This window comes from Pogonomyrmex barbatus, unplaced genomic scaffold (assembly GCF_055798465.1).
Source record: "Pogonomyrmex barbatus isolate J1 unplaced genomic scaffold, ASM5579846v1 scaffold12, whole genome shotgun sequence".
In the NCBI taxonomy this organism is placed as follows: Eukaryota; Metazoa; Arthropoda; class Insecta; order Hymenoptera; family Formicidae; genus Pogonomyrmex; species Pogonomyrmex barbatus.
Genome location: NW_028297108.1, coordinates 1,428,067 through 1,446,500, shown reverse-complemented (window position 1 = coordinate 1,446,500; position 18,434 = coordinate 1,428,067). Strand labels below are relative to the sequence as shown.

Sequence of the window (18,434 nt, the reverse complement as noted above, 5' to 3'; positions counted from 1 at the left end):
TATCGGGCGCTCTGTCGTAACAGTCCTTGTTAACGACAACTGATAGCGACCGCTATTAATATGCGCGTCGATTGCGGGGGGAACCGACGCGAGCAACTTGTTTCTTCACTGAAAAGGCACCTATATCAATGCGAAACTTAAAAGGGGTACGTTGCATATCATTCCCTTTCGATATTATAACGCATGAATTGCCGTTTCTATTTTAGATTACTCTATCGCCGAAAAATGCGTTGCGGCAAAAGGCGCCAAGTAGCGACAGTCGTGATGGAATGAGGAGGTGAGCGCGCGAACAAAACGACGCTCTCTGTCCGTCCGTATCGCGCTACGAGGAGACAGAGGTACGAAAGACGCGCGTGTACAACGCGATATAAAGTCGTATCTCTCTCTCATTGCTACCTTGGTCGTAATTCTCCCTAAGTCTCTCCGCTCGCGCTCGCGCGCGCGAGCGAGCGCGAACATGCGAGAATTGCGCGGTCGGCAGAAGCGCACTCGCCGGTACTGCTAAGCGTAAAGCTCGTATACATACGCGTACGTATACCAATCTCAGGAGGATATAATTTAATGGTCGGTCTTCCGTGTTGCATGCGCGTCCCTATCTCTCGCGGTAACGACATCTCTTTGCCGACGGTGCGCGAACCGTGACGGAAAATGACGCGACGTGGGGTGAGGTCGCGCAGAATGACGAAGAGTTAGGAGGGAGAGAGCGAGAGAGAGCGAGAGAGAGAGAGAGAGAAAGAGAGAATTCACATGCTTCCAGTCGCGAAAGTAAACGTCCCTTCAAACATGCACCGCCCGAGCATGTTTTAAACGAGCCAGGTTGTTAGTCTCGGCCTCTAACGCCAAAAGCGCGTGTTCGTATTTTCAACGTGTTCCAACTTTTTCCTACGTGTCTCACGGCGCGCACATACCCCTTTTTTCGCTGAAAAAAATTCCCGTGTCGTAGTAATTACGGCCGGGATGACTTTTATCGGGGGGGCATCGTCGACGTGCGAGGTGTTCGCCGAGCCGATTTAGCGAATAGAAACAGGGGGTTTATTATCGCGAAATATGAGTGCACGGCGCGGCGGCGGCGATGCGAAGAAGGCGAAGATAGATGAAGGCGACTATGCCGCTCGAATGATTTACTTGGATTCTCGATCGCGCTGAGTCTAAATGATCGTCGTCCAGGAGCTACCGGTTGTTCACGACGTGTTGGCGGATCGTGTGTGGCGGTCTCCGCGCAATCGCAAACGGCTGCCTGGAAGGCTGTCACTACCATCAAGCGGCTGCAGAAGCTGCGGGGGGGATCTGCGACGGGGGTGGCGCGATATCTCCCCCCCCCCCAGCGGGGGTTTCAACCCGCGGAGATGAGTACAGGCGATTGCGATTGTGCCGCCGGTTGTGCCGTTGAGTGCACCCACCACCTCGTGCTCAAGGTGCATCCGAGATACGTTGGCACGGAGTGACCACGTTCCACGGACATTGATTCCTTACGCTCGTAAATCACAGTTTGAAGAAAATCCCCTGTGAAATACCTCTCTGCGCTTGAATATCGCCGCTATTTTTACCGCGTCTGAGAATGTCCGATATAAAAGATATTGCCGACTGTCCTTTGACTTGTGTTTTAATATATTATTTAACGACTTTATTTAACGTGATGTCCATCCGCGTTGTATCTGTTTCTGCGATGATGATTATTATCATATTGCTGCCTTGATTCTTTTTGGAATTTTAAGGACTAACTTGCCATCACTCGATCATGCAATCGACATAAACGACATATTTAATTCTTATTAATGACAGTCGGAGGATTCAAGAAAGCATTATACGAATTACGACGTACCAAACTGAGCTGAAACGTTTGGTAAATCTATTTATACTAATAAATTTCGGAAATTATAATTAGCGAACTTTGTACCGCACAGATTCTCATTTGCCCCTTTTGTTAATTATATTTATATCGAGAAGTATTAATTATTAAAGGATATTATTCATACTAAAGACATCTCGAAAATCTTAAATGTAATAATGTTCATGAAATTGCTTATCGGAGAATTTGATTAAAATTTCGATATTTTAAAATTTAGCTGTGATATTAATAATTATGTATAATTATATATTTTATAATGTATAATACGTACATAGGAAATTTTATTCATTGTGTTAGCTAATTTCTATAAAATCATCCAGTACATTTTTTGAATCTATCGTATATAATTTACATCGCACGCTCAATAAGTATCTTTTTCTTCAGCTACGACCCACGTCGTTATATCGCGAATACTCATTGTCGTTTACTTCTCTGGTAAAGCTCTTCTCTGATGTATTCTTAAGAGACAGCATGGAAGGACAGGTTAATGCGCGCTTAAACATCACAGGAAATCCTTCCTTTTTTGCCATTCGCTGGAATACGCCAGCGTCGCGCCGTATCTTCACGAGAATATCACGGCGGAGGCTTTTACTAAAAATATCTATAAAATCGCGACGGTATTTTATAGTACACTCGCAACAAACTAATGCCGCTAAAGCGTAGAATTAAATATGATAATCGCATATAAGATAATTTTTATTTTTTTCCACCGTGTTTATAATAAATGCGCCTATTTACGTTTCGCTCCGCGGGTAACTATCTCACAAATACGCGTAGCAGAGATTAAGAAAAAAAGAAAAGGGAAAGAATGCGGATTAACGGGACGAGTGCCGCGCCACTCGGTCGTTTTGCCTTGCGTAAGGATACCCACGCATCAAGTACAAAATCCCTTCGTTCTTGATTATCGCGAGGCACGATATGCAAGATGCGTCGGTAATTGAAATACTAACGTAAGAACGCGATAGCAGGGTGTTCCAGCTAATTAACGAGCGTTCGTGTCCGCTGGAATATCGACATAACTGATGGGAATAGGAACTTGAAAATCTTCTGAATCGGTAATCACGGCTACTACCACCGTAACGGGGCGTCGTCGCGCGGCCATTCCGCATAATTTTACCCTCCTGAGGAATTTCAAGAGCCAGACATACCATGCTTTCAACCAAAGCTCCTCGATGCCTTGGCCGGCCCCGCCGGGGCAACCATGGCAAATCTCTCGATCGCGGGCATTCACGTGGAATGCAATTAACGTTCGTGGAGAGCGTTTATCAGCAAAAACGAACCTATTCCCCTTAACTCTTTTTCTCTTTGTTTTCTGGTCCCTCTCTCTCTCCCCTCCCCCCTCTCTCTCTCTCTCTCTCTCTCTCTTATTCTGTCTTTCTTCCCTCGATTCGATTCTTCGCATCGTTACGGCTAAACTTTCCTTATTACGAGGGCTGCACAATCGTCAGTTTATGTTGACAGATCGAGTGAAAATTTTCCAAAACGAAATTTATTCTTTTACACTGCATTTAATCCTTTCCATCGATATCATAATCGCGATCTTTGCGACGTTAACAAAAAAAAAATTGTAAAATTCGGAAAATAATTCCGATAATAAATAGATGAAGGAAGATGAAATCGTACATCTCTTGACGTACATATAGATGTTACAATTCATCTTATTGTAAGATAAAACTATTTTTACACGGAGATGTAGATCGGATTAGAGATGACGTGAATTCTCATCCGCGATATCGAACTGTTATTAACGACACGCATACGCGGAGAAAGATGAAACATAATAATAAGATATTTCACTGCGGAACGGAACTAACGCTTAGGGATTCGAATTCTATTCATCCGAGCCTCCGTTTCGTAGATCGCACGTACCGCAGTGCAGCGATATTTCGTAACGCCCACGCCTAAACCCTGAGCTACGCGGCCGCTAACGATTTTCTAGCGTGCCCGCTTATCGCGTGATTAATGATACGCGAATGTAACGACGACTTAATCCTTCCGACCTCCGCCTTTCGCGCGCTATCGCGCCAACGCAACCACCCGCGGATGTCTTTGAACAGATAACGCCGAGGAGAAAGGAGAAGAGCAGCCAACGCGGCTTTAACGTATGTGCTGACAATAGACACGGAAGCGACGCGAACGGCGAACGTTGCGAAGGATGAATGTTGCATGAATTCCTGCCACGGGTCCACGATTGTCCGAGCCGTTTGTGCGCGCTCGGAAAAACATTACTCCTTGCTGAATTGCCGTAATTCGTAAAGGATATCGCGCGCGCGCCCGCGCGCCCGCGTCCGCGTCCGCAAAAGGGACGAGCTCGGGATCGCTCGGAGGTGGATATCTAGGCGAATATATTACGGGCGAGATACATCTACGATGTCGGGGCCGCCTCTACGAGCCGGAAGTAGCCGCTATTACGCGGGAGAGTCGGAGCGAATATTATTCAGGCGCGATGCGTACGGACGTACGTACGTATTCTCATCGTACGCACGTGTGTAAAATCGGCGTCGGGCATTGAACACCAAAAGATTTCTCGATCGAGTAACACGAGACCTTGGTCGGGACTGCGCGAGATAACGAATGCGATTGTACAACGTGGTAGCGTGCGGTCCGACGTCTACGCCATCCTGAATCCCGGATGCTGCGGAATTTGAGGACGGAAAGTGGAGTGTACGGAGTAATCGCTACTGCACGAACTAACCCATGGAGGGAAGTCTCTGATGACTGTTTAGTCAAACGAACGCCGGTCAATTTACATTTTAATAGCTCGTGCGGTCGAGGCGCAATGTCGTGGGATGGCCGTTATTCGGTGTACGCGCCGGTAACAACGTGCTGCCCCGCTGTGTCGTCCCGCGGCCGTGTGTTAAAGTGATAAGAACCACGGCGGAATGACGACGATTCCCCGAGGACTGTAACGTAAAGGTAAAGAGGATAAGGGGGGGAGGGGAAGGAGTGGAAGACCCGATTACGGTGCAATCATCCACGACATCGACGTGGCATTCCCTTTGCTTTTTTCTCCTCCTTTCGGCTCCTTCATCTTTTTCTGGCTGCCTCGCGTTTTTCCCTTTTTCTTCCTTTCCCGGCGCCATTCGGAAGCGCACCGCCTAACGATCAGCCATCCTCTTTGCAACCACCGTCCCGTAACTCTCCTTTGTGACGCTCACACATGAAGAGGAGGGATTCCGCATGAGCGCTTGAAAAGTCGACGTCTGTTGCGGAATTTGGCTGGAACGGGCATCCCTCCACTTCCCCCCCCCTCTCTCTCTCTCTCTCTCTCTCTCTCCCTTCGTCTCTTTGCTAGATTCAATGGTCGGTTGACCGATTTGAGACTAACGAGGAGCTCTTTCTCATTGCTACGAACCGCAGATCCGGCCGCGGTAACAAAAACAACTTACGGTTAGGAACGGCTAAAGTCTTCACGAGCGACTTTCCTTCCGATTCCCCTGTCTGTCCAATTAACAACCGATGTTAAAGACCTACAGCCTTCGCGAACCTCGCATCTTACACGCATCTTACACGCATCTTACACGCTTACACGCCGTATATACTCGACGAAAATGAGAAATACACCCCGTGATAAAATTGCATGAGAGATCCCCTTAGGCGATGCGTGCATTTCCCGAAACTTTTTAGCGAACCACTCATCTTTAAATTACCTTTGTCCTAGGCTGCGCCTGCACATGTCACGCATTAATCTTATTATCCCGCTTTCATTGGTTGAAAGTAAGTATATGAGTCCGAGTGCACGTGAGTGATTTATGGCCACTCGGAGAGTTCTCGCAGTATATCTTTTGGATATCCTGGATATCCTCGCTCGCGGCCTCGAATAACTTTCCTCCGCGACATTAGATCGAATTGAAACGAGTCAGAGGAAGAGAAAAACGTCAAATAGGTAACAATTATCTCAGCGACGCGCTAATAGACACTGAACACGCACGGTAATCGCGCTGAATATTTCTTATTAGTTTCCTGTACCGAGCGAAATAAGCGGGTACGAGATCGTTCTGTATGCACGATAATCCTGCGTCTAATAAGCACGAGGATACGCAGCGTATCCCTCGAGAGTCCCTATGTCTGTCTAATGTTGTTTTTATTCAAATCGTTTAGTAAAAAATCGTCTTTGAAAAGTCTCAAATGTCTGTCTATGCACTCCATCGTGATACAAATAACGGAAAGCTTTTAACGGAGCACTTTTACCAGATCATCATGGGACTTGATTACTCTCGATAGATCCGAAAGATGATGGAATTACTCTTTCAGCTACGTCTATTTTTATGTACTTTTATTTTTCACTGCATGGATTAAGGAATGCTTTCAACTACGGTCGATTATACTTGAATTGTTTTTTTTTTTGAAATCACGTAGAAGCTGACAATGAAAGGGAGACAAAGAAAAATTCATGTAGCACTTCTCCATCGAATCGTCGGTATATACAGTTAACAATATGGTTTATTCCGCCAACTGGGTATCCAAAGAGTATTCTTTGCGATGAGTGTAGAAATGCGAATAAACGAGAAACGTACTCGAAGGACATGGAGTACCCGAACATTTATGTTCTTCGTTAGTAATGGAACAGAAAAGGCTTGTCTGGGAGATAAAACAATGCAGGAGGCAAAGGAACTAACCGGAGTCGTGACATTCTCGTCGAAAAAGGAAATGTTCTGCATCTCAAGGAGCGTAGAGGATGTATTTTGCATAGATACTTTAGCTTATGGATATATTTTCCATTCTGTGAATACATAAAAAAATTCTCCGCAAAAACTCTAAAATTACATTTTGTAAATCACGTCACTGTATCGAGTATTACAAATGTTAATACACTTTGGCTGCGTAATTACGTGTGCACTCCGCTGAGGACCAATTAAAGCAACAGAGAATACGCTCGAGAGAAAAGCAAGCAAGCTGCTGCAACAAAGTTTTTTTTTTTCCAATAAGCGAATATTTTTACTCTTTGAATTGTATCGTGTATGTAAATTTGATATTCAATACCGACATAAAATTCTATTCTTTCAACAAAATTCACAAAATCAGTATTCATACATCTATGTATATGTTACATGTAAAGTACAAAACGGATATACATTGTTGGAAATAAGTCTGTAAAATAAATTTGACATTGTTCGAACGGTAATCTAAATTTATCAAATCGAGTTTAAAAATCAAGTCTAAAGCATACGCGCGTCGGAATAGTTTAAGGAACGAATCGAATAATCGCGACAATCGCGGTTGGATCGATTTTAAATTTGGCCAATTTAAGACGAACACTCATTTCGAAGCATGGACCAGAAGGAGGAAGACGAATAGAGTTTTCACGCGGAAGGCAGGAGGAGGAAGCGCGTTCCACGCTCCGCTCTGGACGCGTGTTACATCTTCCGTACGTATGGCGGATACGTACCTAATGTGGCAGTTGTGTGGTTAATGCTCGTTATCTCGGCGTGTCGACTATTTAATGATCCTCCGTAATGGCCGGCCCAACGATATATTGTCCGTTTCTCGCGATGCGCGCGCTAACTCGACCTCCCAATCTACGGCATTATTCCCGACGGTTATTTTAGCGGGAATGTGCGCCCCCCTTGGCGATTTGCATAGGGAAACCCTGTGGTACCCTTTTGACGCGATGCGGCCGCGTATCGCATGCATGCATGCATGCATGCATGCTCGTTCGCTCGCATGCGTCCCCACGCGCCTACGATTTCCGTCCGCTGCGTTCCCCGCGCGGAGAAAAGGCCGCGGAGGCGACGAGAGATCAATATTAGGCCGTAAGAGTGGCTGTTGCCACCGGGAAAGTTACGAGACGCGCAGCGACGTGACGGTTTTTCTGCCATGACAGATCGTATTACTCGCAGTTGATTCGGCCCCTTCGACTTCATCTATCTTTAGTCGGCCAAATTAAGCGAGCGCGTGGAACGTGTTTGGAAAAACGTTCGATGCGGAAGATAGATGCATCCTGGAATTTCATTTGTATTGCTTTGATTCTTTCACCTTTTTCCTCGGCGTCTCGGAAAAAAACTCGCAGAGCTCTTCCGATTTTGAATTTCTTTACGCCGTTAAACGCTTTTACATTCAACGCATTACGCGAATTATTCCTCTCTCTCTCTCTCTCTCTCTCTCTCCCTTTCTCTCGACAATATAGATACATCCAGAAATTAAGTAATATCTTTTGCAACAACGTATTTACAATTTGCGGTTTCCGATGCGAGCGCAAATAAAATTATCTCATTCGACAGCATTACGAAATTATTCTACATATTTAAATTATGCTGGGCGGGCTGATGATATATGGCGAATGCATATTAATGTAATCGATCCAAGTTTTCGCAGAGAGCGCGCAATCCCCAGGTTGACTGGCGTAGAAACCATTTACATAATCCTGAACTTTCATTCTTTATCTTATGGAATCTGCGCGAAAGTTTTTCACTTTATAGAATCTGCTCGATCATAACGTTACGCGAACATGAGCTTTCTGCATTTCTTTTTTTTTCCATGAAATCAGGTCGCAAGTGTAACTTGGGAGGGTATTATTATCGATCATCCTGATTTAATTTACAAATGAACGAAGAGATGTACGGAAAATTTCACTCGCCGCTCGAAACACGCCTAAACAAAACCCCCGGTAATTTTCGGTATTGTGATGCAAACTGACCTTAATGCCAACGGAGCTATCGGTGTGCGCGAAAGGGACACGTAGCGTTACGTAGTGAATGAAGTCGGTTTTACGACGCTACTTTGCTGTATTGTACGTCCGTACAAAAGTACCGCGGAGAGAAACACAGCATAAACTATGCTAATATACTAGAGAGAGGACTATACCCACATATTTCTAGTTATTCTCCGCAACGAAAGGCCCCCTGTTGCGGTGTCTATTGCTATCTACATATGCAGAGGCGCGCAAGACGCATAAGGTACCTCGCCTGAAGGCCGTGAGAATTTTCGTGACGCTCAAGAACGCGGATACGGCGGCGGATGAGTAACGAGACATTCCTCAGAGGGCGCGAAACATTAAATAGAAGATAATTATTTCGATTTATTAACTACTCTCGCGCGGGTCTCGCCCGCCATGAGACAATTTATGACACTTCATGCGCTCGTGGAACATTTTCTACAACGAGAACCTTCGCCTTCGCCGTAGAATTATAGTCGCACGGTCATCCGCGATTAAAGCTTAGTTTTATAGTTTTAGATTGCGCTTACGTATAGCGTATCTCCCGGTTAGATTAATTAATATCCGCGCGATAACCATACCGACTCTTTTAATCTTTCCCGGATGAGTTATGGATAAGAAATAAGCGCGGTCAGAATTCGAAATTATCGTATTAAATCGGATTACGCTTAGAACTTTATTTAAAGTATGCCGCAAGAAATGCATTCACATGCTAATAATTCGCATTCAATCAATATTAGTCGATAAAAAGAGATATGATTTTTATCAGGGAGATCTGCTTCAAGTTGGATGTAAATTGGATGTAGAATATATTTTAGTTGATAAAAAACAAAAAAATATTTTCTTCTTTCTATTAACAGACATCGTCAATTTAATATTACTCAGTATGAAAAATTTCCGCTTTTTTTTGAATTACACTCCACAAACATTCAACTAGTTGCAAAAACTTAAGGGAAATAGAAAGAGATAGAAGAAATCGCAGAAGGAAGGGAAGCAAAAACTTTTGAGCACATTGAGGCAAGGAACGAGCTTTCATCATGAGAGCTATTGAATTGAAATCAAGTTCTTACTTATTTTCTATGAAAAAACGATATTCCGTGCAGATATCAAATCTGTAAATTTATCACATTTTGGTCACTGACATGATGATATTTTCGGTTACAACATTGACTTGCAATAGAGCAGAATTGTGTAGGAGAGTAAAAAATATTACAATTCAGACTTCCATTGCTAATGATGACGTTACGTTGTTTATGGAACTGTGGAAGCAGAGAAAATATAAGTGCCACGCAAAAGTCAAATAAGCCGCATGAAATCGCATAAGGTTTTCTTAATTTGTTAAGATAGCGTTTCTCCTCAGCAATTAATAGCGGCGAGCGCGATTTACCAGTGATATTTATGTATATTATCCTACGTCGCAAAAGAGGAGGCAGAAGCTTAAATTAATTGCCCTCTTTCATGACTGCTTTCAGGCAGTCATGAAAACGACGTCCCAACTACACAGTTCCTTTTTATTTTCCCTCCCCTCTCCCCTCGTCTTTGTTCCTGCTCACGCTTATGAAATGGCACAAGCAGTCATTAAAGCAAGACGAGGCATATAATAACGCTAATTGTCAACTTTTCGCTTAGTCAGCGTTTGACACCTGGTAAAGCTGTTCCCAATAATAAAAGGGTAAGGTATAATAACGACGTTGTCGCGTGTTGTAATCGGCATACATCATTATTGACAGCACAATGCGGTATCCTCTTCCATGGGAACCATGAATTAACGTTAATGCCGGGTTCTGGACTATACTAAGCAGCGCGTCGGGCATTTTGGGCAATTAGCTCGAGCCACACCCTCCGACATGAGTAATAAAACTTCTTAATCGGTTTTGTCGAAATAATATCGAGTTTCGGACGCAAAATTCCGCCTCTATGATTAAAATGAGAAAGGTGGGCGGATGTCAATAAGTTCTGCGAAAGTACGGTCAACGTGTCGTCATTTTACAGCGTGATTATTTTTATTGGTTTCTAATGATGTCTGTCTTTTTTTTCTCTGTTACAGGTAAGTTTACGAATGTAAGGATTACGGTACCAGGGAGAAAGCCAAGAGGAAACGTAAGCGGTATGTGTATCCGCGTATTTGTTACCAGACGTATATCCGGACGTATTCGTTTCCATCTTGCGACATAAGCTCGAAACGTCGACCCATCTGTCGGCTTTGCGAGATAAAGTTCTAGTATGACACTTGTTACGCAAATATGACACTATTACTTTTCCTGCTCGCGGAGGAACGTCCGTTAAAAACGACTCTCGACTCCATTTCGGCTCGACAGATGGCCGAGGTAGACAGTAACACAATGAAAGTTCCTTCCATTATATTTTTTTGCACTCACAAATATGTGTATATAATATATTATATCTAGTATAAATAAAGGATATATATAAATTTTATACTTAGAGTCATAAATGGAAGAATGTATTCACATTCATAGGAATACATTCATAAGAAAATATTCATTTCATATTCATACTTTTCGACATTCGTGAATATAAATACTTGAAAAATTGACTATTAGTTTTATAAAGAAAATTTCTGTCAAATTTATACAAAAATATTTATACATAAAATATTTGACAAAACTTATATAGATTACGAATGTCTTGTGATTGCTAATTATATTACTTAGTTACGTGTCAAAGAAAAACTGATAGGATATATACTTGCAGTATTTATCTGCTTCTTATATTATTATATTTAATTGCAAACGCATTTTGCTTTGCAAGATATATAAGATTCTAAAGGGAATCTATTTTTTATATTTAACAATGATGAAATACCGTGATCAATGGGATAGGGCAAGGGCCGTTAATGAGCATAGTAATGTCTTTCTTAATTTCCGCGTTCTTTTTTGCTGAAAACTCAACCAAGATAAGCGAATCTTTTGTGCAAATGATAAAAAGTCCGACTCAATTAAAGTCTTGTATAGCGGAGACGAAGGAGGCGGAGAAGGAGGAGGAGGTGAAGGACGAGGAGGCGACAACGCGAATCACGCTTTCCGTGCTTAAATTCCCAATTTCACGGCTACCTTCATATCGAGCGGAGCGTGACGCGCCTCGATCGTTTCCGTGACATTTTTCTTGCTCGGCACGCGAAGCCAAGCGAAGTCGTAAAGTCCACAGGAAATCGGGACAGAGTTAGGATAACCCAAACCGTGTGGCTTTCAGAGTGTATATACATTTGAGACGATTCCCGAGATCTCGTGACTGCGAGTTTCTTCCCGTTAAGTGACTTGTTTGTCAAGTTGAGAATTGATTTAATTTTATTTCTTCGCGTTAGGACCTTATTTGCGAATAATAGTCACGCTTTTTCTGAGGATTAACACAACAAAAAGAAAATTAATTTATTGATTAACACGGTAAAAATCCGAAGGGCGAATTTTCTTTTATATACTTTAAATTGCGAATTATTAAATATTTTTCGCGTACACACACGAACGCACGTGTACACATTATGTAATATATTCTTAAAAGTATTACAGAAATTAGAAAGGAGAGGAAAAAAGAAAGAGAACAATTATGAGTCTCAGCGTCAGCGAAAAAGTACGAGTTAACAAAACGCATGTAGTAACTAGTGCAAGGCAGAAAAAAAGAATATGCCAACTAGAGAAAAAGAAAGATAGAAGAGAGAAAGTATAAAAAAGCGAGAGAAGGACAGAGGAAAGGTCGGACCGATGCAAGCGGAACCAGTGAAAATCGCTGCTTTACGCGGATCATAAAAGTTACAAGAGGGCAGGAAATGCAGTGCTCCAGTTGCTTGTCTCTCTCTCTCTCTCTCTCTCTCTCTCTCTCTCTCTCTCTCTCTCTCTCTCTCTCTCTCTCTCTCTCTCTCTCTCTCTCTTTCTCTCTGTTTCTGACTCTTTCTCTACCTTGGCCATTATATCTCTTTTTCTTTTTTCGGATAGTTATATCATAGGGGTCAGAGCTACACGGCAACGCGGAACGAGCTCAGCATTGGGAACAGTTTGCCAACTCGTTGAGCGAGACTCGAACTCGATAGGCTGGCCGGACTGTTCGCGGCCGAGCCGGCGAGCCGGTCCGTTTCGGTTCTTTGCCCCGTTCCGTCGTTCGCGTTCCATCGCGCTCCCGCGCTCGACAAAACACGCTGGCTGGTTTTTCTACTTTTACATCAAACGTCCATTCCACCGCGTACGGCGCGATACATACCATCTCCGATCTGTTCTATCCACTTCCGGGCCCTCCGCTCGCGCCCCGCTCGTATCCCCGTGCTCTTTTTCTCCTTGTCTCTTTCTCGCTTCCCTGTTCCACAATAACAGATCGACACGGATCTGCCCGAAGTGCGGGCAGCGTGGGATTAGAGACAAAGGAGAAGGAAGAGGAGAGAATCCTGAAGGAAGCTGGTTGAACGTCGAACCCGGCAGTGGTACGGTAATCACGGGATTGTTACACATACCGCCGTCGTTCCGCCAGCACATCGGCTTCAGCATTAGCCCTCTTTCTCCCCCCCCCCTCTCTCTCTCTCTCTCTCTCTCTCTCTCTCTCTCTCTCTCTCTCTCTCTCTCTCTCTCTCTCTCTCTCTCTCTCCCCTTCCTGCCACGTCGATGTCGTTCGTACTCTTCCTCTCATCTTCCAACTAGCTCAACCGTGCCAGAGCTATCTAACCCGCTGGCAGGATACATCCGTCCGTACAGTTCCGGACCTCTATCGACACCATCACCAACTCGGTCGCTAGCACACGTACCCCGTGCTGCGGTATAGAGACCGCTGATACGAATACCAAGCACGAACTTTTCAGTGATCATGCCCGCTGCATCCCGACCCGTCTAAACGTACATCCGAGAAGAAAGGCCACTCTCTATTACGTCTATCTCTGAATTGACTTTAAGGAAAGTACGCCTGAGAGAGAAGACGATGGTCTACACCTCGCCGTTCTTTCCTCAACAATATACGATTAGGACGCGTCGCGTGGAAACGGTCGTTCGCATTTTCCGCTGACCGTAGAAATTGTTCGGGAAGGGTTGCTTGCGCAAGGGAAAAAGGGAGAGAGAGAGAGAGATAAAAAAGAGAGATGTTCATCGTTTTTGAAGGTCTTTCCTTTCAGCTTTCATATTCTCTTTTTTTTTTTTTCAAATAGCACAATAGGAATAAATCTCAATAAAGCAATGTATTCGCACAGCTATTACAAATTAATTCTCTCGTTTTATACATCATTATTAGTTTTTAATTTTTCTATACTCGCAATTAAAACCGGATACGGCGAAAAAGAGACCGACGATTGATTCCTATATCAATTTAATTTAATTACCGTGCGTAACGACACGTTTCTTCGTTATCCTTTTAAGGGATAATCGAAGACCGGTTGTTCGCTCGAACCCACCGATAATCGCCAGCCCGGCACTCATCTGAATCCGAGGCTCGCGAAGTTTGAACGTGGACTCATTTTTCCGCGGACGGCGCACCTGCGGTCTTCTCGAATTCCAGATCCGAGCGAGCCGTGCCGTACGTTTATCGCGCGACCTTGCACGCTTTTTCCCGCTCATCGAGGCACATCGTCGCCGTCCTTTGTTGTCGCTGTCGTAATGCTTTTTATGCGGTTGTACGGAAAAGGCGATGCCGCGGCACAACGAGAAAGATGCTGCCCGTCGCTTTATTAGGTATGCATCGGAGTAGACACGGCGGTGGAAAGGAGGTGGTGGCGGCGGCGGATAGAGCTCGTGATTCGCGGCCGGCGTTATTAACGTCCGAGCGCTAGGAGCGAGCCCCGATCACATCGCGTTCGTGATAAATCGCTTCGGTGGCTTCCCCCGGCCTCCTGCGCCATTCGCCATTATGTCTTCTACGTTTCATTACAAATTTCCTTTAGTGTCGTTACCCCGGCACGTATGTGCGCGAGCACACCCGCGAGAATCGAATACGCTCGCGAAGGATAGGAAAGGAAGTATAAGAAGAGAGAGGGAGATGTATTTATTATGTGGGACGACGTCGAGGGGACAAGGCAAAAGTGAACACTTTCTTTCTCTCCCCCTGCGGAATATTAATTCTTGTTACTCATATGTATCGCCGCGATATCCTGTGAAAATACCCAGTAGAAACAAAGAAATGAAAATGTCATAACGCGCTGACCGCGTTGAACGATCACATCAGGTGAATAGAATCCTCGCGACGAGGGACAAGTTGCCAGCGCTTGATTTCTTGATATTACCTTGATATTACCTCGTCATTAATGTTATCCATATTTATAATCTATTAAAACTTATCTTTTCAAAGCGAAAGATAAATAAAGACGGCAAGTACATTGTGCCTGTTGTAAGAATATCGTTTCGTAAACCAACATTTTCATAATTAAAATAAAAATTAAGGCAGTAGTATTATCGCATAGAATTGTTTTATGGCATCATTTTAATTTGTACAAAGGTAATAATATCGGAGATTACGTCAATTAAAAATTTATAGGGCGCGAAGATGAAAATTCATTTACTTTTGTAATTTTAATTCTTAGCTGTCGATCGAGATTAATTGAAACTTAATCAGTTTGAAGTATATCGCTGAGCTATAAAAATGCGAACTGAGATTCATCTCAATGGCTCTCGTTAACAGAATCCTCGTCGTTATTTCCCGCAATCTGCAGTGTGCGTGAACTTGGCGTGAGCTGCTACCGCGTCTCTTGATTTCCAATATACATATGTATGGTTATGACTTGAATCTAATTCACGGAAAACCAATGCGGCATTTCCGCCGTGCGGAATAACCTGCTTCTTATTCCGCTTCTTATTCTCGACGCATGAATCTATACGGCATGCGAGCATGCATATTGGCTATTTAATTCGCCAGCCACGCATAGCGAAGGCGATGGTATATTCATCATAACGCGATGGCAAGACGACAAGATGGGAGTGAGAATCTGCTACTTAGTTCGCGGAATATTAATGTTCATTATTAATAACGTACCCAAGACACACGCACACTCGCGAACGTAAAATATGGAAATATTCCGGTAGTAATAAGATCTTTTCTGATATTCCGACAAGAGTGATTTGATTCCTTCGATTCATTCGAGCCAATTACTGAACGTACAATTTGAAACAGTTATGAAATTGACTAATCAATATCCTTGAATTGTTAAGTACGATTAATCCAAGATAATTAACATGACGATCCATTGAATATTTACGGCGTAGCGTATGTCACGATGATATCTTACGTGGTCAAGACATTTGCGTTACAGCGAATTGCTAATCAAGCAATTAAATGATATCCCGTCAGTTTGCTATTCACATCGCTCTCCGTTTCCCTCTATTTTATCTTCGTCCTCGTCCTTGCGTGTTGTTTTTTTCCTCTGAAAGAGGCCAGGAGAAGAGATCCACTCCTTTGCATGTTCATCATTCGCGGGATGCGATCTCCGTGTAACAAATCGCTCGTGCGAGCCGCGGAGTTTAGCTACTGATGCCGACGTCGTTTGATTATCCGTACCTCAGCACCGATGTATTCCATCATCGAATTAGTAGTTGGTATCGAAGCGAGCGTGGAATGTAGACTATCGACCGAATCCACTCGACAGCGGAACCTAGAGTGCGCGCGCGCGCAAGAGAGAGAAGAGAGAGAGAGAGAGAGAGAGAGAGAGAGAGAGAGAGAGAGAGAGAGAGAGAGAGAGAGAGTGTGAAAGGGAGGGAGAGAGGGAGAGGCAGGATACAAGGAGAAGAGACACATTTGTGTTGTAGATATATTCATACAAAGTGAGAGAGAGAGAGAGAGAGAGAGAGAGAGAGAGAGAGAGAGAGAGAGAGAGAGAGGAAGAGAGAAAGGGACAGCATGAGGGAATGCGGCCAGACACAACGGACAAGAGACTCCTTGCATCGTCCAGAGTGGAGAGGTCGGTAGGTAGATTCAGCCGTTTACGTACACCCCTTGGGCTTGTCATGCGGCGGCTATCGGCGACCGCGATCGAGAGACCGGCTGTATCCCCAATGCCACCTTGTACTCAGCGGCTATGTCGGATCGGACAGGCATGTGCTGGCCGTCGCTTACTACGGGACGGGACCTTCTCTTCTCTCCCTCCGATGTGTTCGCCATCGCGCGTCCTCTCCCTCATCTCCCCCCCCCCCTCCCCCGGATCGCTCCTCGCCCCCTCCGTACTGCTTTGCATCGCGACCCCCAAGCATCAAGCCGCCGCCGTTCTACTAGAGACGGGTTATTTCGGACCACGTGGGTGGCTATCTAACGAGATATACGGCGAACACGGTTCCGAAAGTGGGACACAGAGCCGAGCGCCGAGTACTCATTCGGTCGGCGAACCGCTGCACGCCGCTCGTGACGCGTCGCGAATATATGGCGATGATTGCGATGACACTCGGCGATAGCCATCGCCGCTGTACAGGCCGACTGCTATATCGGCGACCGATCGCGGAACGGCGCGAATGCCGAGGGCAGCGGGATTAACGAGTGTGAACAGATACGAGTGGGCTCTATCCTGGTGCGTGACGCGCCATGACGCGGGGAAGGGCAGAGAGAATTTGCGCGGCATTCGATCCTCTCTTCTCTCTCTCTCTCTCTCTCTCTCTCTCTCTCTCTCTCTCTCTCTCTCTCTCTCTCTCTCTCTCTCTCTCTCTCTCTCTCTCTCTCTCGCACGCGAATCGCGTCACTCGTAAACCCAAGAATTACTGTTAACGCGTCGGTAACGCCTCGCGCCGACCTTGCGTCCGCTGCCGTTTTATCTGTGTGCGCACGTGTTCGCGATAACCCGCGGCGCCGAGGAAACGTGCGTACGCGTGAAATCCGGCCGCGCGTATAAGTTTCGTTATGACGTATTTCGTATGGTAGGCCGCGTACAATCCTAGGCATATCGCCGGTTAACGGTGTCGTTGCCGAAGGTGTATAGGACCTCCTTCCCCCTTTCTCCTCTCTTCCCTCCCCCGCCCTCTCTCGCATTACGGTTCCTCCGCGTTCACCGCGCGCGGTCGCACGCTCACGGCCGGCCGATACCACGCCGAGAATATTTGTTTGACTGTGTGTTTTCCGTGGGCTAATTGCCGCGCGCGGTTTAGCGCCCCGTTACTCGCCCGTTGGATTATGCGAGCCAGCGGCCAGTGCCGTTAATTTCGCGGTTCGGCGGTTCCCCCCCCCCGCCCCTTCGGGCCTTAAGTACGGGCGCTATCCTCAATCGCGGTAAGGACGAGATCATCGCGCAGCGAGGTGCCGCGTTTAAATACACGGCGAATTCCCGGTGCCCATTACGCCCGTCGTGAAATAAATTCCCCTCCGCAAATGGCACGACGCTCTATCGGGATACCTACGGGGAAAACTGCGATGGCCGGTCGCCAATCCGTGAATCGATGTTAATGCCGGCGATAATCCCTCGAATGTATCGTATTCGAGTAAAGGATACCGGTATCCTCCGCGATTGGCGTTTCCTGGCGAAAAAGAACTCTATTTGCTAAACCTTGACCGACGGCCCGGCTATATCGGGCGTGATTTATAGCCGCTAACAAACGATGATGGATCGTGTACATAATCTTCGAGTGTGTTTCATAAACACTAGCTTATGGAATGTAGTAGTAGACAGACTGACAGTTACGCTTTCCCTTTCTAATGGCAGTAAAACTCGCAAGAACTATGCATCAAAGTATGCGGTCCACCTAATTATTCTATTTTACGCGCAGAAGAACCCGATCGATCTTGCATTAAAAGTTTTTGTTAGTCTTTATTACTGCAAAGTAAGAAGCACGGTAATAATATTTGGCGTAAAAATATTTGACGACTTTACAATGTTCCGACGAACAGTTTCTTATACGCTTTCCCTTGAACATAATATTGAAATGTTTAATATACATATTTATTTTAATATAACGTACATATTACAAAATAAGAATTTTTCAAATATGTTAAATACTTTATTGTCTTGAATATTAAATATTTAATATTAAATATTCG

General features: G+C 44.9%; 3 protein-coding genes across 8 annotated transcripts in view; 2 read left to right on the top strand and 1 right to left on the bottom strand.

Annotated features, from left to right (window-relative positions):
• Positions 1–18,434, top strand: part of LOC105425613 (autophagy-related protein 16-1-like) — a 280,555-nt gene that overhangs the window by 69,027 nt on the left and 193,094 nt on the right. The window lies entirely within an intron of this gene.
• The window catches only part of Atg16 (Autophagy-related 16), a 360,881-nt gene that overhangs the window by 179,726 nt on the left and 162,721 nt on the right, over positions 1–18,434 (top strand). For 3 of the 4 annotated variants that reach the window (XR_016138138.1, XM_089071889.1, XM_089071892.1), the window contains one exon: positions 10,552–10,936. Coding sequence is in view for 2 of the 4 variants with exons in the window: in XM_089071889.1 (XP_088928015.1) it covers positions 10,552–10,569 (18 nt within the window). In the remaining 2 variants the exon portion in view is untranslated. Of the gene's footprint in view, positions 1–10,551; positions 10,937–18,434 lie in introns of those variants that run through there. The other variant, XM_089071890.1, reaches the window with a different exon arrangement.
• neo (ZP and PAN domain-containing protein neyo) overlaps positions 1–18,434 on the bottom strand; it is a 172,943-nt gene that overhangs the window by 24,377 nt on the left and 130,132 nt on the right. The window lies entirely within an intron of this gene.